The sequence below is a fragment of the Ictalurus punctatus genome, chromosome 1, assembly GCF_001660625.3.
Source record: "Ictalurus punctatus breed USDA103 chromosome 1, Coco_2.0, whole genome shotgun sequence".
Taxonomy (NCBI): domain Eukaryota; kingdom Metazoa; phylum Chordata; class Actinopteri; order Siluriformes; family Ictaluridae; genus Ictalurus; species Ictalurus punctatus.
Window position 1 is genome coordinate 23,135,520 of NC_030416.2, and position 24,525 is coordinate 23,160,044.

At 40.8% G+C, this 24,525-nt stretch overlaps 2 protein-coding genes across 2 annotated transcripts in view; one reads left to right on the top strand and one right to left on the bottom strand.

Annotated features, from left to right (window-relative positions):
* Nucleotides 1-22,490, bottom strand: part of rragca (Ras-related GTP binding Ca) — a 50,830-nt gene extending 28,340 nt beyond the window's left edge. The window contains exon 1 of the mRNA XM_053679596.1: nt 22,487-22,490. The gene's annotated coding sequence lies outside the window, so the exon portion shown is untranslated. The remainder of the gene's footprint in view (nt 1-22,486) is intronic.
* Nucleotides 2,199-24,051, top strand: tgfb2 (transforming growth factor, beta 2). The gene is made up of 7 exons (XM_017476217.3): nt 2,199-3,420; nt 14,911-15,074; nt 17,705-17,837; nt 18,898-19,008; nt 19,332-19,470; nt 19,592-19,745; nt 21,706-24,051. Exons 1-7 carry the CDS (start codon nt 3,075-3,077, stop codon nt 21,862-21,864), a joined length of 1,206 nt encoding a protein of 401 aa, XP_017331706.2. The 5' UTR covers nt 2,199-3,074; the 3' UTR covers nt 21,865-24,051.
* Nucleotides 24,052-24,525: the final 474 nt, after the last annotated feature.

Below are 24,525 nucleotides of genomic sequence, written 5' to 3' on the forward strand. Positions count from 1 at the left end.
ATATATATATATATATATATATATAATGTATATATATGTATATATATGTGTATATATATGTATATGTGTGTGTATATATATGTATGTATATATATATATGTATGTGTGTGTATATATATATATATATATATATATATATATATATAATATATGTATGTGTGTGTGTATGGTGCTGTGTGAGCTGAGAGTCCGTATACGTCTGTCTGGATGCCTCACTAGGAGGGTTGCCAGGAAATCTGTCTTACTCAGTGTGTGCCCTTTTAGGGAGCAGTCATGGTGGAATGAAGGTTTTTGCTGACTGCTCTTTTTTCACGTTTTCTCGTCTTCCTCCCAGCTCTGTTCACACATTGAATGGAAATATTTGCTGAGTGTCTTATCGCCCACAGAGGGCAAGGCTTTGCGTTTCAGTCGACCTGTCTCGCCATGTAAAGCGTCCATCCGTCACAGCAACACAGCGCCCTTTCACTCAGGAATGCCAGCCTTCTCCTGGCCTTGTTGACACTTGGCCTCAGAATGTGTCCCCTCTTAACAATCTTCTTTCTCCTGCCTGATATAGTGGGCTGACCACCTGTGTGGGTCAAATCAATTGGGTTTGAGAACTAGCAGGTGGCTGAATGAGTGCACTTTGTGCCTTTCCTGACACAATTTCTAATATGGAAACACTCGCCAATACACTGCGCACACACAATTAAAGACTTCTATCTGTTCCACATCTGTCAGTACTGAGTACTGATTTAGTGACCACATCTGGTTCGAACAGGTGGCTGGCCTGCCAGAACACTTCTGACAGCCTGTCATCGCTGACCGATCGCTGTGTTTTGGGTTGGGAGGGGATACTTTGGCAAAAGATGAGAAAAAAATCAACGGAATTCCCTGAAAGTGTAAATCAGACAGGTGTTGCTGGTGATGTGTGTATGAACGAGGGAAAGAGCAAAGGAATACATTACATTTCTTAAAAGTAGTGTCTCAGCACCACTACCTTTCATACCCAAAATATATCCAATACATTTATTCATTTGGCAGATGCTTAGACTTCCACATTCTTCTTAACACTACTCCTGCATTTCAGGTTCCTCCACTTCTCTTCAGTGGTGGCGTTTTACAATTGGTGTCCCAAAAATTTGTTTTATATATATATATATATATATATATATATATATATATATATATAAATACCTTGTATCATGTAGGAATAATAATTAGAAAAACCTAAAGTTGCTGTCTCTGTACTGATGAATGTAAACAGTGCTGCTGGAAAAACGAGAGCCATACTATTTCAAAATGAAATGCATTGTATGGAAGCAGCCCACTGAGACAGCGGTGCTAAAGCTTTAGTCAATCACCCAACAGTGGCTCCTGTCAATTTTGAGATTACTAATTCAATCCCTGAGATATCACACCAAAGAAGCATGTAAACAAGGTTAATCTAAATCATCTTCTATGATGTCTCCTAATGTGGTACAGTGGCAGTTGTTAAAGCTTTCATATAGCTTAAAGCATAATAATTATAAAATCAACTGTAAAAAATGGGAATGTGATGGTTCAGTGGTAAAGACTGAGCTAGTACTTGGATGGTTGTGAATTCAAAATGCCTATTGCCAGAGAGAGCCACTGCGGGGCAATCAAGTGATCCCCTTAGTTCTTTACAAGTGAGAAATGATACAACGTAAGTCATCTGGGAGAAAAGTATCTGCCAGACAAATACGTAAATGAATGAATAACCTGCTGAAAAAAACCCCCAAACCAATAGAAACCATCACAAAAATTCTAATGGTTTCTACCACAAATACCATAACAAACCATCAGCTAACCATCAAAACCATTACCATTATTGGCCCTTAATGGTATCCACTAGACGTTACATGACACCAGTAGAAGGCAACAAATTACCAGTAGAAACCCACAGGGACTATTATAGTTTCCATTAAAAACAATACAATTCCCATTATAACTATTAACGCCAATACAATTCCCATTATAACCATTAAAATCATTATAAATTCTATGAGGGTTTCTATTGTTTTTTTTGTTTTTTTTCCAGCAGGGTAGTCTTGCATGTGAGAGGGAAAATATACAACGACTGTGACTGGCGCATTGTAGTATAAGGAAATATAAATGAAGTGCGTTTGGTGAACTTCATCCAGCCGGCATTAGGACCTCGTGGATGTGGGTTTTCTCTCTTTTTGCACCATGTCAACACGCGCTGAAATATGGATAATAAGTGTCCGTGTACGCGTAGGTTGGAGTCTAGTCCGCTCAGTCTGAAGGCGATGACCACAAGCTCGGTGTGAAAGAGCACGAAAGCACGTGGTGAGGTGCGTCCCCTTTATAAAGCTGACTTTCCCTCCAGCCAGCCGCCAGGAGATGGTGCGCGCTGGCACGCGGCACTGGCGTTTTCCACAGGAGGGGATGGAGAAGCGCACTAACGCTCTTTCCGTCGCGCCGAAGGGAAAATAACTTATTTGCCTCGTTCGTTCCGTTCGTTTGACGTGTTCGCGTTGTTGTGAAGTTTCCTCTCCGACGTTATAACGCGCGCGCTCGAATCACACGCGACTCGGCAGGCGGTGGAGATGCGCGGCGGCGCACGAGCGGATCGTGCCGAGTTTTAAAGCGCGTGAGGCGCTCTCGCGGTGTTCACTGAAGGCTTTCTGGGCACTTGGATGCGCTGGAGGTGCGCTGACCCGCATATCATCACGCTGTTCGCTCCACGCAGAATTCCACTTCAGATGGCCGTGACTGCGACTCCTCGGCTTGAGGTGTGATCATATAGAAGATCTGCTCTCCGCTTCCAGGATTTTTTGTTGTTATTGTTGTTGTTTAAGCCATTTAACGACTTCTCAGTGCTGTCACGCCAAATGGATATCCAGCCACAAAAAAGATCAGTGACTAATCATCCTAATATAGCCTAAACTTTTAATGTCAAACTTTTATCCGGCGATAGGCTACAAAATGCATTGATCGTCTCCTTTTCTTCACTAGGCTACGTGTGCTTCATTCAGCAAACACAAACCTTACTGTAGCACTAAAACTGCTTTTTGAAAACTGTGGAGGAACACCGCCATCCTCCACCGAAAATGAACCTCTTCGTAGTGAGCATTCTCCTGAGCCTGGATCTAGTGGCCGTGGCGCTCGGCTTGTCCACGTGCAGCACCTTAGACATGGACCAGTTCATGAAGAAGCGCATCGAGGCGATCCGCGGCCAGATCCTAAGCAAGCTGAAGCTCAGCAAGCCGCCGGAGGAGTTCCCGGAGCCTGAAGACGTGTCCCGGGATATCATCGCCATCTACAACAGCACCCGCGACCTGCTGCAGGAGAAGGCCAACGAGCGCGCCGCCACCTGTGAGCGCCAGCGCAGCGAGGAGGAGTACTACGCCAAGGAGGTGCACAAAATCGACAAGCAGCCCTTCTACCCAGCCGAGAGTGAGTGATGCACCATGGCATACCTGCAGCTCAGTGTGTTCATATTCTGCAGTACGAGTCCCTCATTATTATGTGCGTGTGGATTGTTTATCGCGCACTCTGTATAGGTTAATCACGTAATTTTCAGTCTAAATTATTCAGACACAAATGGGCACTACTGAATGATCCAGCAATTCAACCCAAAAATTTCCCACTGCGTGGCTTTATATCCTAGTAATGCCAGCTGTGCTTTTTAGTTTATTAACACATGCAGGTATGAATACAGTTTAGTTTGAGTGATTCCAACTTTATGCATGATGGGTGGAATGACTTCACAATCAATATGCACTACACATAGCATTTTAACCAGAAATAGTCTCAGTTACACCGTGGTCTTTTTGTGGCATCTGATCTGATTTGAATAATGCGGGCAGTAATCTTTGGCAAGAATGAAACTATATTAAGGCTAATCCCAAATGGCTTTTTACTCCCTGCATAAATGTCTTGCATATTCTGAGCACTTCTCAGCTGCAGTTTAACAAAAATGTATAGATGACTTCTTTAAGCTGCTGTAAATGCTGGCAAGCACTCAAAGTTTCTGCGCTCTACAGTACAACAGCATAGCTGAAATGAGCACATGCTCATGCATCCATGTACTGAGAGAGGACACTTATAGCCTATGTGTTACTTTTAATCCCCAGCATGAAGCCAATTTCATGTGCTGGATTAGCTAAATCTTTTTACACGGGCCATTTCCACCACAATGTTTCAGTAAACAGGCCTACAAATTTCATTAGGACCCCCCCCCCCCCCCCCCCCCCCAATTTTCTGGAATAATACGCTACTGTGCACCTACACAGGCCTACTGTGCACGTTGGTGTTTGCAAAGTCATGACTGTGTAAGCAAAATAACAATATTCAATGGACGTATTGTGCCATTAATTCTGAAATGGATTTTCCCCTCACAGATCATATGGGAGCATATACGTAGCACAGAGGGGAAAATATAGTTACGAGATATTTTATATTCCCCAAGGTATAGTTTGCATTAAATATTATTCTTGGCCCGATCCGTTGTACAAATACCCTAATATGAATAGATCTGGCTTAGTGCCAACCTCAGTCTGGAAGGTATTTATGGGATATAAATAATACTGTGTCAACACACAGAGAAGAGAGGCAGGTTATTTTTAAAATTTGTCCGTTATTAAGCTTTACTTCTGCATCTGCTGAGTTAGGAGAGTTCACTGTAAGCTTGCCTAAATGCACAGGGTTATCAGCCTAATTTGGTTGGGCACCAGGAAGTCCGTACAGGCAGCACTGCAGGGCACAACGGTACTGGAAGGCGCACAAAAATGCAGAGCTCGGGAAGGGAGGGAGACCAAAAAAGAGAGGGCTAGCAAGGGTTGAGCTGTGCAGAGGGACAGAGCAGGCAAAACCCATGAAACACTCCTGGAGCGCAGTAGAGGTAGCGTGCATATATGCTGCACTGTGCCACATGCTCCATGGAAAATTCCAGCTGGAGACCCACTGTTGCTGGGGTGTGGAGTGTGCTAGTCACCAGAGAGGCTTTCCCTTTCCTACACCCCTTTCCCCCTTTACACGCTGTCCAGACTCTCTCAGGCCTTTCTGCCCCACACAATTCTCTCTACCAACTCAATACACCTCCTTTCTAATCTCTCTCCGTCTCACACACATACATTATATATATATATATATATATATATATATATATATATATATATATATATATATATATATATATATATATAATCTCTGCACACATACATACATACACACATGCACACACACACACACACACACACACACACACATATATATATATATATATATATATATATATATATATATATATATATATATATTTATATATTTATATATATCGCAGATACTCTCTATTCAGTTTTTGTGTTAGAAATGATCTCAAACCTAATATTTCCAAATGCAGCTATTTTTATGCTGAGTATTTTACTAGGCACACTCAGCAGGATTTTTTTCCCAGCATTCCGAATATTTGCCTTATTAGTAAGCACAGTGTGGCTATATCAGCAGTTCCAAATGTACTTGATGTCACTTACAGGCTCCATGTTTTGATACATGGTTTATTCTGCCACATATTTTAGACACAAAGTGGCAAGGTCAGGTATCCGAATAGAAACAGTAGTGTCCCAAAGGAATTCATTCATTAAGGCTAATGTAGCATTCACTTGCTCAGTTTCGTTTTCTGTGCACGTATGCTGAGCTATTAAATGTCCATGCATGCATAAACCTTACCATACTAATGTCCTGTCTGCGTGTTAGTGAATGCACATGTCCTGCAGCCAAGTATAGAGCTTCCTTGTGGCAAAGTGCAGATGAACACAAGGCTTCCACTGTGTGCATACATGGAGTTAGGGCTCAGAAAAGTTGCACTTGCAGTCATTTTTTGGGGTTGTGCATGTCCGTATGTGTGATTTGCTGTTGTGTGCACTGGTGAGTTGTTTGATGGGTGTTGCAGAAAGGATGTGATTTCTAATTGATTACACATACATGATAGACTTCTGGCCTGGATATAAATGTGACCATTTAAGATTGTAATTTGTTTGACTAAAGAGGAAAAAGTGGGCTCTTGAATGCATTGCGAGCTGTCAGGGGTACCTCTAAGTGGGATGTCAAATATTTATTAAATATATTGTACTTGAACCACTTAATAGGCACAAAGCACTCACATAGTTGTGGTTGTGCTAAGTGGTACCTAAATTATTCAAAACCCAAATTTGAGTGCTTGTTAAAAACATTTTAAGAGGTTTAAGGTCAGCATAATAAAAATGTAATATTAAGGCTCCTATTGTAAGCTCAGGTAAACAGAAACCAAATGCAGTAATTAGATTTTATTTACTTTTATTTTGAATTACACTCCTTTTCTTTATGCAGTAGTTTTCCATTAATAACCATGTCCTGCATAATACATGCATTTAGCTCTAACTCCCTGCAATTAAATGTGAGGTTAAGTGCAAACATAATGAAATAAAGCTCAGATGTCTTGTTAATACTGCAAAGACTATATAACTGTGTTGGAGTGTATAATGACCGGTTAGGAACTATAAAGATTAATTACTCGACGTGAACAACCTTATTAGGCGCTGTTAATCATATGTTTAGAATAACTACTAGAGCACATTATAAGTCAGTGTAATAGATAATTTAAGCAACCACATATTTCAGTAATGACAACGTGTTTATTGTACTTGTCATAGATAATTGGAATTTCTATAGTGGTCTGTACAGTGTTTACATTTATTGTATGTGTATAAATACAACTTGGTCATGTAGGTCATATAGATTTACTGTGAGGTCAATGTATCTTGCTTCATTTGTATGCATGTTGAATGTATGAATCTATGACGATCGTAAGTGTCACAAGTAACATGTCTGACCGATCTAAAACAGCACACCTCTTTTAACATCAACATTTGTATGGCCAAGTCTAAATGCAACTAAAGTAACCTATTTCCAGTGCACTGTCACTAAAGACATTCCTGATTACATTTACATTTATGGCATTTTGGCAGACACCCTTAACTAGAGAGACTTACATTCATCTCATTTATACAATTGAGCAGTTGAGGGTTAAAGGCCTTGCTCAAGGCCCAGCAATGGCAGCTTGGCAGTGTTGGGATTTGAACTCAAGACCTTCCTCTCAGTAGTCCAACGTTTATGGCCTGGTTTATAATTCGACGTCTGTGTATTTGTGAACATGTGAGGGCAGCGTTGTGGGCATCCACGTAGGTGACTGTTTTCGTACTTCTGGTCATTACATGAACGTGAACACTAGGGGGACGGAAAAAAAAACAAAATGGGAGTCCTGAGTTTCACTGTGGAAAGAATGAAGAAAAGAAGCAGATCTATACTACTTCCCTCCGGGGTCTAAATCACAAATACTGTACTAAAGTTGACCTTCTTGGGAACGGTTTAGGATTTTTCTGAGTTTCTGCACAGGAATACGTTAACAAAGATGACTATGCATATTTCATATTAAAGGAAACATAGGAACTATATAATAAGCCCCTACTGCATGCCATCTCACATTTGTACTAACAAACTTTTAGCAAACATTTGTCACCTACCCGAAAATGTTTAGCTCGCTCAACTAACCTCAAGTGAAACACTATTTTAGTGTTATTTAAAATGTAAATATGAGCATGCATTTCATGTCCGCATTTTCTCACTGGTCATCAGCAATTTGAGCACATTATGAAGTTTTTAAAGAATTGCACTATATGGCCAATAGTTTGTGGACACCTGACCATCACAGCTATGTGGGCCTTCCTCAAACTGTTGCCACAAACTTGGACACATAGAATGACTTTCTATGTTGAAGCATTGAACCTGTTCCAGCATACATACAGCATACAAGACATGGTTTGCCAAGATTGGAGTGGAAGAACTCGAGTGGCCACACAGAGCTCTGACTCCAACCCCACTGAACACCTTTGGGATGAACTGGAATGCTGAGTGCACCCCAGGCCTCCTCACCCAACAGTGATGCCTGACCTCACTAATGGTCTTGTGGCTGAATGAGCACATCTCCACAGTCATGCTCCAAAATCTAGTAGAAAGCCTTCCCAGAAGAGTGGAGGTTCTTATAACAGCAAAAGGGAAGTAAACCTGGAATGGTTTATGGGTGTGTAATGGTCAGGTGTCTACAAACCTTTGGTCTTATAGTGAATATAGGCAATATTGCTCTTGAATAAAATTTGAGTAAAAGTACACAATCAAACCAACCTGCCTCAGCCAATCCCTACTGATTGAATGTACAGTGTGGATTTGCAAAATTCAGCACATTTACCCTAAAGCCCATTCTATGCATCACAACACAAATAAGCTTAATAAACCAGCCATTAGGGCATCACAGGGTGCTGTTAGAGTCGACCTTTCTGTGCTCTTACACTAAATAGGCAATGCTCCTACAGCTAGAACACACTGCTCTCCCTGCCCATGAGCACTGAGAGAAACATTTGTCTGTCTAAATTTTCCTGGTTTTCCTGAGCTGGGCATTAAACTTTAATTACCACTTAGCACTTAGTGGAAGAATTAGTCATGTTGGAAAACTTAAGTGCCTTCTTACTCTCATGTGCCAAAATGGACATGAGTTTTGACAAATCTTTGTATACAAAGTGCCAATAACTGTATTTAGCGGCTGACGTGTTTATTAACCCATCAGTCTGTTGTCATTGCACCTTTTATCAATAGCCAGACCAGCTGTTAATATTTTTCATGAATATACATTGGAATGTTCATTTCTTGTTTTATATGTGTTCAGTGATGATTATGTATACATGCTAGCATTAGAAGAAGAAAAAGCAGCTCGAAAGAGGCTGAGGGAGGGAGCGAGAGAGCTTGAAGTGTGTCAGTGTTTGTGCAGCTTAGCGAGAAGCCTGGTGCGTGTGCATGACAGATTATGTTTAGTGACTCCAAGAGAACACTCGAGCCCCTCTTCCCTCCTGCACTGTAAATAAACACTGTGGTGTGGAGGGGCTCTCCCAAAATCAACCCAGCACACAGAGAGATGCCGAAGCCTCCACATCCCTGCACAAGACTGTGTAAGGGGAAGCCTTCTCTGCTGTGCAACCCATCTGTGTGATATCAGCGGAAACAAATAGAGTTTGATCTCCAGCAACCCGCAAGGAGCGAACATGCATGTGATAACACTTTATTAACACAGGCCTGGAGAGCATAATCGAGGAGATGTGTAGCCAGCAACTGCATTCAATCTGTGGCTTTGTGCTTCGTGAGCTGCTGCACTTCTTTTGGGAGTAATACGTTGCACATTGAAATCTGTGACTCGGATTTGATCTTCAGCCTCTTTTCTGTAGCTCTGTTTTGATTGTATGGGCGTGGGTGTGTTTGTGTATTGCAAGGTTGATGTGACGTCAGTATTGAAATGAAATGTGCCAAATCTGGATCAATTTCAAGGACCAGTTTAGCCCAATACAAGATTTTCTTTTAGTAGATGCATTACTAGATTGAGAACGTCTAGTTTGTTGCGTTCCAAATCAAATAGGAATTGTTTCTTCCACTCAAAGTAGGTAAGAAATCAGTCCACGGGCACACTGTGCATGGTGGAGTTGTTGTGAAAAGGGGGCTCAGTAAACTTACGCAAGATCTGGATGCGCTGCCGCTTTTCCAGCGGCCAAACTCGATTGCGTAACTTGGGAGAGAGTAACGAGTGAACGGGGGGGGGGGGGGGGGGGGGACGCAAAAGAATAACAACTTTTCCTCCAACACTTTCATACTGTTTACAGCAAGAGCACAGGTCCTGCGTAATATGATATTCTAACACAAGTAAATCCTAGTGTGGGAAAGAGATCTGGAGCCCATCTATCTCTCATGAGTCTGTAGGAGTGAGGGATTCACTGGGCCCGGGAAGGCGTTTTGAGTATTGTCGAAGATTAATTAAGTCAAACTTTGAGGAGGCGGTGTGTGCAAGAGAATCTTCCAACTGCCACCCCATTATTGTTTATCTCTATTGTAATTTCACAGTTCTGCAAATGGCAGTAGAGCAGGAAGTGACACTGTACAAACCATGTTTTTCCAGCAATGTTTCTTCACAAATGATCTGTGAGACCATGGCAACCATGCAGCAATTCTGAAATTTGATAAAGGAGTCAGCTTTGTCTATCTGGGCTGGTTTTAGAAGGGTCATTGGGAACACTCTTCTTTGCAGTTGCTTGTTTTCTGGTTGCCATACAACAGTTGAAGGGAAGCTTGAACAGAGTGCCAGCAGGACAACAGTCCCTTCCACATCAGCTATGTCTTAGCTCCTTTCCCCTTCGTTATTCTCTGTGTGTGTGTGTGTGTGTGTGTGTGTGTGTGTGTGTGTTCATTGGGCTGTTGCTGGGAAGGAACCGTGTTCAGACTGACAGGAGTTTATGCACGGGTCTTCAAAGCTTTGGGTATTTTTAGTTCCCAGGGATTATGCACAGAGTTGTTTTCAATTTGCTATTGGCAGGTGAGTGGCTGGGTGGAGGCATCCGCATGAAATGGCATAGGCAGGAGCACTCTTCTGTCTCAAATTCCTTCTCTCTGTCTGTCTGTCTGTCTCTCTCTCTCTCTCTCTCCAAACCTTTCTCCAGTTCCTTCCTTGCTCTAACCATTGCTTCTCCTACTCCCACTCCTCCACTGTTTCCCTGCTCTTTTTGCTAAGACTGGATTTGGTTCCAGTTCTCTAGGCCTTGACACAGCCAGTAGTGTTCTTAGACTCTGCAGTCTTGCCACGTAACAAAAGGAAGGATAGTCTGACCTCAGAGTGCTGCTCTACCTCTCTGTCTGTTCTCTCTTTATATGATCAGTGCTTTCATCTTGCCTTTTTCTCTCCGTGAGAAGGAGAGAACAGTGTGTTCTTCTGCAGAGGAAGAAGGGGAATCCGACAGCATTTCTTACAGAAGTGAGAAATGCTCAAAAGTAGGTCAGATACTTTCCCCTCTACTCACCCTGAAACGTTTTAGCCCTGCCATACCAATATTTGTTCTGAGTTTTCAATTTCAAGTGGTAAAAAAAAAAACCCCGAATAATGTCTTTCAATTTGAACAAACTCTGATATTCTACTCATAATTCAAAGCTTGTTTTAGCTATGAACATTTAATAAAATTGGAATGAAACTCAATTTCCATTTTGTGGGGAATGTGCTTTTAAAAATAAAATGTATACCTCATTACTTTTAAAATTGCAAGAGCAAAAACAGTTAGTTTGCTTTTGTTTGTATGGTTATGGTTAGGGCCAGACTCTGTACATTTGTAGAGTCTCTGTGTATGTATATATTAGGGTCTATATGTGTGTAACTTTATCTTTATCTCTCCTCCCCATTAAACAACCATAAAACTGTGTATTTCACTGTGACTTATATAAAAAGAGTTTGATTGCCTGCTCAGCAACAACAGTTATATATGCACACTGTATACTGGAGAGAATCCATTGCACAGGAAACAAATCTGGGGTCAGCAAACGAGTAAAGGACATTGGGAACGAATTCCTGGCACAGGTCTCCTGATCAGCGAGAAGACACTCTGGCGCAGATTGGGAGCTTGGCTCCAGTGTGCTGGAACAAATGTCTACTTAATGTAATACCCCCAAGATGCAAATCCTGCTTAGCGTAAACAGATCTCAGAGCTTCTATAGTATGCATATTATGTGCAGGGAAGAAAACATTACGTCCTCTGTTTGCGTGTGAATGTGTGTTTCTGTGAGGGTGAATGAGGTGAGGCTTATGTGTGTTGGGTGGTGCAGAGATGTGTTGGCTTAGAGCCGGTTGAGCGCAGGCCGAGCAGTGGTGGCTGATTATCAACAGACCAAGAGAGGATCATCTACTGCTACAGCACAGGCCTTCAGGCCAAGCAGGAAGAGGAGGGGACGGCATCTGCACGAGTGTTCTCCATCAGGAAGGAAGCTCTTGCTTGATGGTTTTAAGAGTTCACGTTTCCTCCTGTTCAGCACTAGTACTGCTCACTCAGGAAGCCATTCAAGATCTATTAACCAAATGTTTGTAATGGCCCGAGATGGAGAGGCTTATGAAGGAGAGCATGAAGACAAGCCATGTGCAAAAGCTGATATTCAGTGTTTTGGCAACTCTAAGAAATTTGTATGATTGTGAATGTATTAATCTTATAAATGACTTATATAAAATGTATATATATTTAAATTCATTCATCTTCAGTAACTGCTTTATTCTGGTCAGGGGCGCAGTAGGTCTTGAAGCCTATGGCGGGGCCACTGGGCGTGAGGCGGAAAACCCTGCATGGGATGCCAGTACTTTGCAGGGCATCATGCACACACACATTTACACGCTCATTCACACCTAAGGGAAATTTAACATAGCCAGGGAGGAAACACTAGAACCTGGAGGAATCCCAGACAGACACAGAGGGAGAACAGTAATCTGAGGACCTTGGAGCTATGAGACATATATATATATATATATATATATATAGAGAGAGAGAGAGAGAGAGAGAGAGAGAGAGACAAAAAATTTAGGCACCCTATTTTTTTTAGTACAAACTTTGCACTAAAACTTATTTTATGACTTCTACATAATCAAGTCAGTACATTTAGATTCCCAAACATTAATTTTCCATCACAAAATTAAATGTTACAGAAAAATGTTTGTATGTAATTAAAGAAAGCAGCACATTATGTAAGAGACACATTTGCTCAACAGCATTTCTTTACATGTGCCTAAAACTTTTGTACAATACTCTATATGTATATTTTATATATATATATATATATATATATATATATATATATATATATATATATATATATATAACACTTTATAGTTGTTTGGAGACCAATATGAAGTAATTTAGCAGGTGCATTCAGGTGTGGCTCCTGCTTGGTTGGAATGAAAACCTGCGGCCATACCAGCCTTTTGTGGATTGAAGACTGAAGACCCCTGATTTGGTGTATTAACCTTGTAGACTAAAGGTTAATGGAATAAATTCTTAAAACCTTGGCAAGTGCTAATTGATGAGAACTTACTCCTGAAAGGCAGCTAAAATCTCTTTCTGAGGCAGGGCAAGGGAGCATTCAGACCACAGTGGCGCCAGTTGTGGTATATCACGTTCATGTCACATTCATATAAATCAGCGGTAACGTGGTTACTCTCCTCTTTGCCTCTCAACCTCAGAAAATTGGTGGTTTGCTTACTGAGTCAGCCCAAATTCCCCAGCGAATCAGAGTGTGACCGGAAAAACATGGCATATTGGGATTAGAGGTCTCATTATTTCTTATTATGCCTGCATATGTGATGCAATTGATGTGTAAACACACAATAGTGTGTTCATCACAGCAGTGTGCATAGTTCTCAGCTCAAAGTCTCCAGCGCAAAGCTGAACACAGCAGAGTCATTCATAGAGTCAGGATGCTTTGGAGAAGTTTATATAAACTCTGCTCCTTAAGATGGCCTACTGGAGGTTTGAAGTGTACTTTTTTTTCTTCTTTTTCTGTTGATGGATGGGAAAGAAGCTAGCAAGAGCTTCGTTAGTCTTGGCCCATATGTCCTCCTGGTCATACAGTGAAAAGTTAGTATTGGCTGGCTGTCAGCAGGATCATCCGAGAGAGAGAGAGCGAGAGAGAGAGAGAGAGAGAGAGAAAAGGGCTTTCAAAATCCTGAGTTTGGGAAACAGTTTGATATTTTGATTAAACGCCAATTTTACTCCATTATATTGTCTCCACTAGACATTTTTCTGCCACACATCTATCACAAAATAGGCCAAAACTCATACTTTTCTATGTAGTTCCAACACCATACACAGTCAACTACTACATCTGACGTTGCAAATCCATGGACAAAGCAGCCTCAGTCTACTTCAGCCCCCCCTACATACACGCACACTCAAACACACACTTCATTCCCATGAAGTAGAAGTTAGTAAATGGGTTTTTCCCTGAAAATCGTGATTGAACTCACTGTCATGCTGACTCGAGAAGCAGCTGCTAAGCATTTTTTTTACTCTCTGGTTGGACATCCTGCTTGTGTAGGCTCTTTAAACAAACCGCCGCAGTTCCTTAATCCCTGGCTTCTGCACACCCTAACAGCCATCAATTTGGGGCTTCAGGCTGTGTCCGATACCACTGAGCAGGCTGTAGTACATCCCGCGTAACTACATACATGATCTCTGCCTGTCTGGCCATGCTTAGCACACACAGTTTACACATGGTTAGGGGCTAATTATGGTAGGGATAGAGTTATGTAAAGATTTAGGCTGTGGTTGTGGTAAACTTCTGTATATATAGATGGCTACCACGCAGCCTGCTGGTAAACTGCACTGCAGTGTGTTTCGCATTTTTACCCATTTGCAAAAAGATGTTCATATTACACAGTTTGACAGTTCACTTTACTGTTGCTACATGGTGTACAAGTCACAGTCAAAACACACAGCTGTCACACATGGTTTAGAGTATTATGCAAGTGTTGTTGTACTGCTGGGCTCATGCAGGCACTATATCCCCAGCTGTCTCTGATCTATTTACTAAAACCTCAATTTTCTAAGGATTTTTTTTTATAGTACCCTGAATCATGACAAATACATTAGCCTTTATACTAAAAGAAAGAAAAAAAACATTGACCTATCCTATCGCTAATGTGTTTTGTCAGAATGTCTGTGTAATATCACGTCTGGTTTTTACTTTCTGATATACACTTAAATGTTAATTAGGTACACTGTTTGAGTCACGCATTCAAACATCAATTCGTCCTCCAAGTAACCCATGGCTGAATAACTGATGAGGTGTGTACTACAGGTGCAATCCAGAGATCTTTTAGAACAGTCTGAGTCGTCCAACATATGGCTCTTCTATCAAGCCTGTTCATTTGGCAGAAGCCTCTAATCGCTAGTGAAAAAGCCCCGCCAAGAACATACAAAAACAGTGCAGATGGTGTTAAAGATCTCTACCTTGCACAAGCATGACTGTCTTTGTCAATAAGAGTGTCCTCTCCTCTCTATCTTACAGATGTCATCTCTCCGACCTATTACAATCCCTACTTCAGACGGCTCAGGTTTGATGTGAGCTCCATGGAGAAGAACGCATCCAACCTGGTGAAGGCTGAGCTAAGGATTTTCAGGCTGCAGAACCCAAAGGCCCGTGTATCTGAGCAGCGCATTGAGCTTTATCAGGTGAGCCACATGCATAATACAGTTCATTTTGAGTGTCTAGTAAGCAAGACTTGCAGTATAATCTTGAAGACGTATATGTCTGTACATAGCTATGTTTGTCAATACAAAGTACTAATGTTCACCCTTCCAGCAACTTAAACTGAACTGAATCAATTCGAAATGTTATAGAATCAATGAAATTCCACAAATATGTGGCAAAATATACTTGTGAATGTAACACAAGCCAGGTCACCTTGACTTATCATTACTAGACTCCCATCTACATTAGTTTACATTTGTGGCATTTTGGCAGACACCCTCATCCACAGTTTCTTACATTCATCTAATTTATAAAACTGAGCAGTTAAGGGTTAAGGGCCTTACTCAAGGGCCTAGCAGTGGCAGCTTGGCAGTGGATTGGCAGGATTTAAACTCATGACCTTGCCATCAGAAGTTCAATATCTTAACCACTGAGCTACCACTGCCCAGTTCACAATTTACCCCCAGTGTTATTGAATTATCTATGTAGAGTGTCCAAGACTATCCGAGACATATGTGTCTGTTAAGTACATCAATTATCCGTATCTATATCTGTATATCTGTATTAACCCGAAGTAGGCATGGAATAACTGGAATGGTTAGCACACATTTTCTAACAAATTTAGTTGGTTCTATTTCCTAAAATATAAACTAAGCAGTAGCCTAATTTAACCTACATGACCCTGACCAGACAATTTAGTATAACTAAGGATAAATGAATAAATGCTATAAATGTGTGTTAATGAACATGCACTTAATTTGTCTAGCATGCTTCATATCCACTGACCATGACCACTTGCTTGCAATGCATGGAAGTATATGCATATGCATGTAATTCTAGCTCATGCAGTTTTTTTGGTGCACCCTATGGGATCCCAGTCTCAATACACACCTCTAGTCTCAACCAAGTGCCCTGTGAACCTTTCTGGAAGATGTGCCTATTGGTGTCTGTATTTGTATCTGTTTAGGACTCATTAACTGTTCATTCTGCACAATGTATTCATATTTGGTTTCATCCCTTCTGCACAGTCATAAACCCAGCATTTGCAATGGGCCAATGCTTAACACTTAAGTGGTAGTGGTAGCTCATTGATTAAGACTCTGAGCTAATGATCTGGATGTAGGCAAGGTTGTAAGTTTTTTTTTTGTTTTGTTTTTTTTGTTGTTGTTTTTTTTTTTTTTTTACTGAGGTTGAGCCCTTGAAAAGGCTCTTAATCCATTTATTGTTCTAACATAAGCTTGAGTTGTAGCCTGTCACAAATAATTCATTAATGGTCTTTGCAGCTATCAAAAACCACAGTAATTAAATCACACACAAACACAGACACACACACACACACACACATACCATCATGTTGCACATTCGTCATGCTACTCTTCCTTTTTCTTTCAATCCATCCATGTTCATCCATCTAAAAAGAGTACAGTGTACTGATCCAAGAAACAGCTCTCATTCACACCAAAAGCAGCAAGAGTAGTATATTTTCCTTTAAATTGTGGAGGGTGATTGAAAATGCCAATTTTCTGTCTCTGGCTCCCACTTGCACTTCTCTGGAACCCTCAACACGATGGTGTTTATGCCTAAAGGCAGACATGACAGGTGCAGTAAACACTAGCTAAGCTGGGATTCACTCTAACCTTAACACACAGATTATGATGATGTATGTGGTATAGAAGGCGCAAACGGAGGACATTTTTCAGCCATGAAATCCCTTCATGATACAAAGTAACCCACAGGCTACTTATAGGACATATTTTATAGGACATGTTTTAGCCTGTCTTACTCTTAGGGGATAAAAAAAAAAAAAAAAAGGCAAAATAGGAGTTTATGGTTTCTTTCAGAATAAACCAGACACATCTTCCATCTTATTGTCTGTAAAAAGGAATGTCATTACATCATGACTCGGGTACATTTTTTAAAATTCCTTCCTTCTTCACTTTCTACAGTTTTTCACAACGTCTCGCCAATTAATTTTACTGTATCACTATCTCCTGTGGTGAAACCAAACTACAGGTCCCAAAGCACAGCTATTCTATGATTTTATCAGTACAAGGCCCTAATTCCTCCTTCAGATGCCTGTAGTGTAGCTGTGGGTCTCTAGTGTACACTCTCTGCTGCTTAGACCCAGCATGAGCCCCATGTCTAACATTTTGCCACGGAGGCGAGGCAGGCCGGGTTTCTCAGTGTTGCAGACCAAGCAATGTTTTACACATTAAGGAGTGCATGGTCCAACGTAAACACACAGCCATGAAGGACAGAGCAATAACAGCGTGGTCCGGCCAGCATCTGTTTCCGCCAGCACAGCTCCTCCGAGCCTTTTTCCCAGACCTGGCTAATCGATCAGGGAGCCTCCGACGGGAAGGGGTGGAGTGAAGAAGGAGTAGGTGGAGAAGGTGGTGGGATGTAGATGGGGGCAGGGGGCCTTCTCCAGACCTGTGCAGCTGAACTGTTTATAACTTTGGCTTTAACCAACAGGCACAGAGCCAATCTGTATTTTTGCGCTCACTGGGATGCTGCAGGAACGAGAAAGGAAAGAAAATTGGGAAAAGTTGTAAAGGGTTTGAGAGCTGTTAGTTGTGAGTGCTGAACTGTTTTCTGTTTCTCTTTGTAGATCCTGGGCCATAAGGACCCCACATCACCCACACAGCGCTATATCGACAGCAAAGTGGTGCGCACTCGTACAGAGGGCGAGTGGCTGTCCTTTGACGTAACTGAAGCGGTCAGCGAATGGCTACTGCACAGAGGTAAAGGGAAAAAGGGAGCAATTATATTTGCATATCCTTAACAAATACGTCGATTTATTGCCCTTCAATATGCTGGCTAGCTTTTCTTACTATTTAGTAGTCCCATTTCATCAATTGTGGTTGTGAGGGAGAACTGTGGTTGTGGTTGAGAACAGAATAGCACATCAGTAACTTTTAAGACAGCAAAATATATCATTAAAACATTTTTATATTGTAGGTACATTCAATTGCATTGTATAGTACATTGATAATAGTACATTGATTTTACAGTATATAGATTATGGCCACTTTTCCTAGATGGGAGAATATATGGATAATAGTGGCCTGTAAAAGCTTACATTTTACATATATTATAGTGTATAAATGCAATAATAATATAAGATATTATATACTGTATGTAAAACATACATTATAGGTCGGCTATTGCATAGAGCACTGCATAGGATTGTGTATATTTGTAAGTTAATCATACTTATTTGACAGTGAAAACAATAAATGGTATTTACAAGATTAAAAAAAAAGTTTAACACAAAACAGAAGGAGAACAGAAAGTGGGCACACATTATGAGATAAAATAGAAGAGGTTTAAACAAAAAAACATATATATGCATTTAAAATACACTGTAAAGATTTGTATAACAGTTAATATTTCAGTTTGCTGAAGTATACAGTAATATATTTTTGTTATGTGAGATGTTTTGCAAAGTATTTTTCTCCAACATTCGCCAAACATTCTGCAGAATTAAACAAACAAACCAAAAAAAAACACCACCACAGACATCTGTTTGAAAATGAAATCTCAAGCAGTATCATGTGTATTGTCAGAGTGAGAGAGCAGTGAGTGCACTGAGTATTAGTCAGCATTGTTGGCAGGGCTGTGATGAATGCAGGAGTTGGATCTGTTTGCATGGAGGGACTGGTGCCTTTAGCTGTACCTCCACATGGCAGAGAGTAGGAGTGAGTTATCTTAGTCACCCAAACCCTATGCCAGCGCTAGGATGAGCTCATCGATCTCCAGTAGGTTAGCTGGGCCTGACTTCTTCCCCATTCCCTCCCCCAGACAGAAACAATGGATTCAAGATCAGCCTGCACTGTCCTTGCTGTACATTTGTGCCATCAAATAATTACATCATCCCAAACAAGAGTGAGGAGCTGGAGGCCCGCTTTGCAGGTGGGTTGCTGTGTGGGAAAGTGTGCATGTGTGAGAGGAGAGGAAATTGAGTAAAGTGTGTCATGTCCTTCTGCAGTACAACAAGGGTTTTTTTAAAAAAAAAAAAACTTTTCTCTTTAATCAGTCAGAACAGAGTTGTCCAACTCTGAAATAATACATCTGCAGATGCTCTACATATTTGTTTCTATCTCACAGTAGGACACCTAATCTTCTAAATCCACCTAGCTGATTAAAATGCTTGCAGTAAATTCCATGATCACTGAATTAAATAAGTTTCTCACTTCCTGGCTTTGCTAATCAGTTTTGGGGATGCTGCTTGACAGGGATTGATGATAACTTCGGCCGCCGTCATAGTGGCCTGTCTCCACACTTGCTGCTCATGTTGCTCCCGTCCTACCGCCTGGAGTCCCAGCACAAGAGCCACAGACAGAAACGAGCCCTGGATGCTGCTTTCTGCTCCAGGTCAGAATCCTTAGAGTCTCCATTTAGATCTAGGATAAAAAGAGTGCTTAGGAAAACGCAGTGCTAGGCCAGTTGCCATTATGCATCTGGGCTATCAAAAATCTGCTCTTGAATTTTGCAGGAACGTTCAGGACAACTGCTGTCTGCGCTCGCTGTACATTGACTTCAAGAAGGACCTCGGATGGAGGTGGATCCATGAGCCAAAAGGTTACAATGCCAACTTCTGTGCTGGAGCATGTCCTTACCTCTGGAGTGCAGACACCCAGCACACTAAGGTAAGAATATCTAGTACAGTATAGTGTACAGTATAGTGTATAGTGTAAAGTTTTTGAAAATGGTTTACAAGAAAATTTACCATCCACAACCGCAGCACCACATTTTCTAGTCAAGGTGTATTATGGTAAATGTTCTGGCCCTGACAGTCACATAATATGGCTTCTCCGATGAGATTCGCTTGAGCACCCAGCAAGGAATGACATTAAGATGCCCTGGAGTGCTATAACAGAGCATACCTGCAAAAACTTATGTAGTGTTTATGTAGTGTTTATTTTTACATGTACACTTATTTTAATTGCTTCCAAAATTTTGGCCTGTAGCGTATCCTTGAAATCCCAATTGTCACTCTGGATCATATTTCTGAGAGGTCTATTAATATTATGCAATTCATGCAGACTTAATATCTCGTTCACGTTGGTTTAAATCATAATTGTAGCATTGTAGATAACTTAAGTAGAATCCCTTAAATATTAGGAATGATTGAGCAAATATGATTGCATTATAGTATTAATGTCATAATGTGGCCATTCACAAATGAGGAACAGATCAGATATTCATATATTCCCCTTGCTACTCCATAACTAAGTACCTTGGCCATCAATTACTAATGGTGCGTACGCACAAATATGTGTGTGAAAGGCATGTAGGAATTTTTCAGCGCATAATTTATCAAAAGATAAGTTTGCTTACATTTGTATATTTACCACTGGAACTTGTGAGCTCAGGAGTGCTTTACATATGGGGTTTATTTAATCATTGGTCTGGACTGCTAATAAACGATGAAAGTCTTTACTGCTTTTTGAATGAAATGTAATTAATGCTCAATGCAGTATATTTGTGGTTATGCACAAATCCCATAAATGGTTAAAAGAGTGGACATGGAGGATGTTGCATGTCCTGCCATTTGGATAGAGCGTATACACAATGCACATGCACAATTAGGACTTCCACGTCAGTCACTGGAACTATTGGCTGCACTCATTTTGCAATTAAAGTGTCATCAGAACATTAAATATGTTTATTGTAAGGGTTTCCATTCCTGGTGATTTGAAACACGTGTTAATGTAATATAGTTAATTTATAACATTAAAAATTATTAAACAGTACAGCATTTTTTTTTTTGTTTGCTTATCAAAATGTGATCCATGCGTCAGGTTTCTTTTGTTTGTATGTTGCTCTATGCACTAACAAAAATGTTTTCTTACCATATATGGTTACTTGTGGGCATGCCAGTATTTAAATAAGCAAACAACTGGAATTTATTAAGCATTCAACTTGCCGTAATAGTGTTGCATTCAACTTGACTAAAAGAGGGAAGTCAGAATTATGTCATTTTTGAGCATTCAAGGTTCAAAGTGGGGAAAAAAGGCACTTCCATGTTCGTCTTTTGTTAGCAACAAGCTAGACAGAAAGTTGTGATGAATGATGTATACTAACCTCCTCCGAACAGAGAACAGCATGTCAGTTAGTGATGTAGCTTTAACAAACATATTTGTTTGTTAATTGTATATTGATTGTTCTAAAGGACATACTTGTATATACAGTATGCAGTAACTCATTTAAAGGCACTATGTTGGCGCTACATTGTTTTATTCCCATGCTGTGAGCCGCCATGTTTATTTGACGTCACTTGCTGAACTCAGGGTTGATGAGACTGTCCCCAGTTCCAGAGTAAGATTTCAGATTTGAGGCTGGGTTTTCTTTGTTTTTTTCATAGTCAGACGATGGAAATTACGACTTACAACCTTTGGTCAAATGTAGAATTACACATGGGCCTATGACCTGATATTTGATGCATCCTGATTTATATACAATGCATACAAAATGTAATAAAATAAAAGTTTACGTATGAAACAATTTACAGATTTTCCTCTGTTTCTAAATGAATCACATATAAACACAACAGAAATGGAGTCTGTAATATGGATTGATAATGGAATTTGTTGTGTTCTCTCTCAGGTTCTTGGTCTATATAACACCATTAATCCAGAAGCATCAGCCTCTCCGTGCTGCGTATCCCAAGACCTGGAACCTCTTACCATCCTTTACTTCATTGGAAAGACCCCCAAAATTGAGCAGCTTTCCAATATGATTGTAAAGTCCTGCAAATGCAGCTAGGAACTGGCTAAAGCTGCACACACACACATACACAAACACACACACACACACACACACACACACACACTCATACACTATAAATTTTAATACAGTCACGAACTGTCTCATTCACACAGGTATAGAAATTGCTGTGCAGGCCAGGAACAGAAATGTACATTTCCTACAACCAGCGTATGTATTTGTACAAAGTGAGCACACAAAGGCGCACACGCAGAGTTTGCACTTAAGTGTGCACATACGTGTTTGTGTGTATGTGTGCTGGGGAAAAAAATGGCCCTTTTAGTACATCTCATCTCACACACTCATCACACCAGGACGTGAGTATGGCAAACACTGGAAGTACATGATTAAGTGTCTACATGTGAAGTAGTAGAAAAGAGAATCCCTCATTTCAGCAAGCAGTTATAGCAAACTCTGTCTCGTTCTTTATCTTTCTTTACCTATGCGTCCCTCCAAACTGTAGTAGCATTTGTTTTTCGTTATTTTTTAAAGCTGGTTTTGATTCTTGGAAATTGTTGAAGACCTCACTTATTTAATGTCAGCGGGGCCTGTTAGTGACTTTCCTGGCTAAGACATGACAAGAGGAACGGGGAAGGGAACGGTGAAGAGGTTTTTGTGATACGGGGAAAGACACCAAGGGACTGAAAATAGTTTCGCTAAATTCCATTGCAGCTGAACAAGACGTGAACCGACATGTGACCGACTGTGAGTTTGGAAAGCAGCAGGTGTGAAATCTGCCTCATGATATGCCCAGAGTTTATGAATATGCAATAAAATGATTCTTTTTGAACTCGGAAAGTATGCAAAGTGTAATGTCGGAGACGCTGTGAATCATACAGTCAAACCAAAACGTTGGCTCTCGGTTTATCATTTGTAATGCTGAGTGATCATGAGTACACACTACAGAACACATTATATACTACAGAACATCTGTCATGGTTCCAAAAAAGAAAAACTTTCACGCACATGCACTCCAACAGAATCATGCTAAAAGGCAGGGTTTTTGTTTTTGTTTTTTTTTACAAGAAATATAAATTTGTTCACTTTAGGGACTTACTGTATAATGAAGGAACGTAAGAGTTCCTATAAAGCCAATCGTGCTGATCAGGTTCAGCCATGTCAACATTGTATGAAGTAATGAGATGAGATGTAATTAGAGTGGGACAGAGATCAGGGTTATGGTAGGTGACAGTGTATTGTGGAAGGCTTGGAAAGGAGATCGTGTCAGAAAAGTCAGAGGAAGGACAGGACAACAGCAGAGGGATTTTGCCAAGTGATTAGAGGCATGTAGAGCAGATGTCTGACAATGTCTCTGTGGCTAGCTATAGTAATGAGAGTCAGTAAAAGCCTGGCACTTCCAGCTTATCGAGTTTCAACATGTGGCATGAATGGGGCCAGGCCAACCCTACAAGTGTATTTGAGTTGCCATTGATGGATATGTGCCATTGAGAAACTTTGTATTGCACTCAAATCAGAGAGCAAAGCCCCTCCTTTGCTTATTTTTCCCCTTCCAATGAACCGAGATCCTTTGATACAAAGAATTGCACTGACTGTATTTTATTATTACCTTTTCTTTTTTTTTATTTGTAACATTTGTTGTTTGTTGGATTTTTACTTGTAGTACATGTCCCCCCTTACCCCCCTCTCACCCTCAACATACCGCAAGTGTTAATGACATGACTCCAGTAAAGAAATTTGGCCAGGCAAAATGGAAACGGCTCCGATCAGTGTAGAACGATCTCTTCCAACATTGTATAATATGTAGGTGACAGTATACAGTGACACCCTACCCCCAGCCCCCTCATAGTGCTAGTGGATGTCCTTAAGATACAGGAAGTGGAAGGAAGCACAACCATTGTCACATTAGAACAGGGGTTTCTTTATTCCGTCCTCAAACACCCCCTGCCAAACCACATTTGTTGTTCTTTTCCAATTTCTGATCATATTAAACCATGCAAGAGAGAACCGTGTGATTCTGACTTTCTGGTTCTGATATGATCTGGAACAGAGTGTGGACTGGCCGAGGGTCCTCGAGGACCATATCAGTGACCTCTGCGTTAGAGCTGTATATTGTTATTGTTGTTTATGATGATGTTGATGTTGTTGACCCACTATGATGTATTGTAACACATTATTGTTGTGGTGCTCTAGTGGTAAATAAATTATTTAAGTAACAAGGGAAAAGAAGTGTGTCCACCTGTCTGTTCTTGTGATCCTTTTGTGTTACCTTTTGCCTGAAGATAATTAATATATATTTTTTTTATTCTTGCACACCATGCATCATCTGTTTATCTGTATTTTCCCTGTCAAACAGATGCAGTATTCCCAGTGCTTGCTCTTCCCAATACTCACTTCTGATTTGTACCTAAGAACTACAGTTGTAATCATAAAAACTGTCCTGTGTCAAGATCTTGTGATCTCCCTGGACAACTCTCTGAGTCCACCTTCAGTCATGCAACCTTGGGGTAACCATGGACAATCAACTGTCCTTTTCCTCCGACACTGCTAATCCGACACGCTTATGTCGATTTCTCTTTTACATCAGAAGGATTCAGCCATTTCTATCTACACAGGCCACTCAGGTGCTTGTTCAGTCCCTTGTCATTTCGAGACTGAACTACGGCAACTTGTTCCTGGCAGATCTGCCTCGGAGCGACATTC

What these genes read in the sequence shown, in the direction of transcription:
- tgfb2 (XM_017476217.3), top strand. Translation starts at nt 3,075, where the DNA reads ATGAACCTCTTCGTAGTGAGCATTCTCCTGAGCCTGGATCTAGTGGCC. An exon ending in GCCCTTCTACCCAGCCGAGA is followed by an intron (nt 3,421 to 14,910) that starts GTGAGTGATGCA and finishes TCTATCTTACAG; the next exon opens with ATGTCATCTCTCCGACCTAT. An exon ending in AGCGCATTGAGCTTTATCAG is followed by an intron (nt 15,075 to 17,704) that starts GTGAGCCACATG and finishes TTCTCTTTGTAG; the next exon opens with ATCCTGGGCCATAAGGACCC.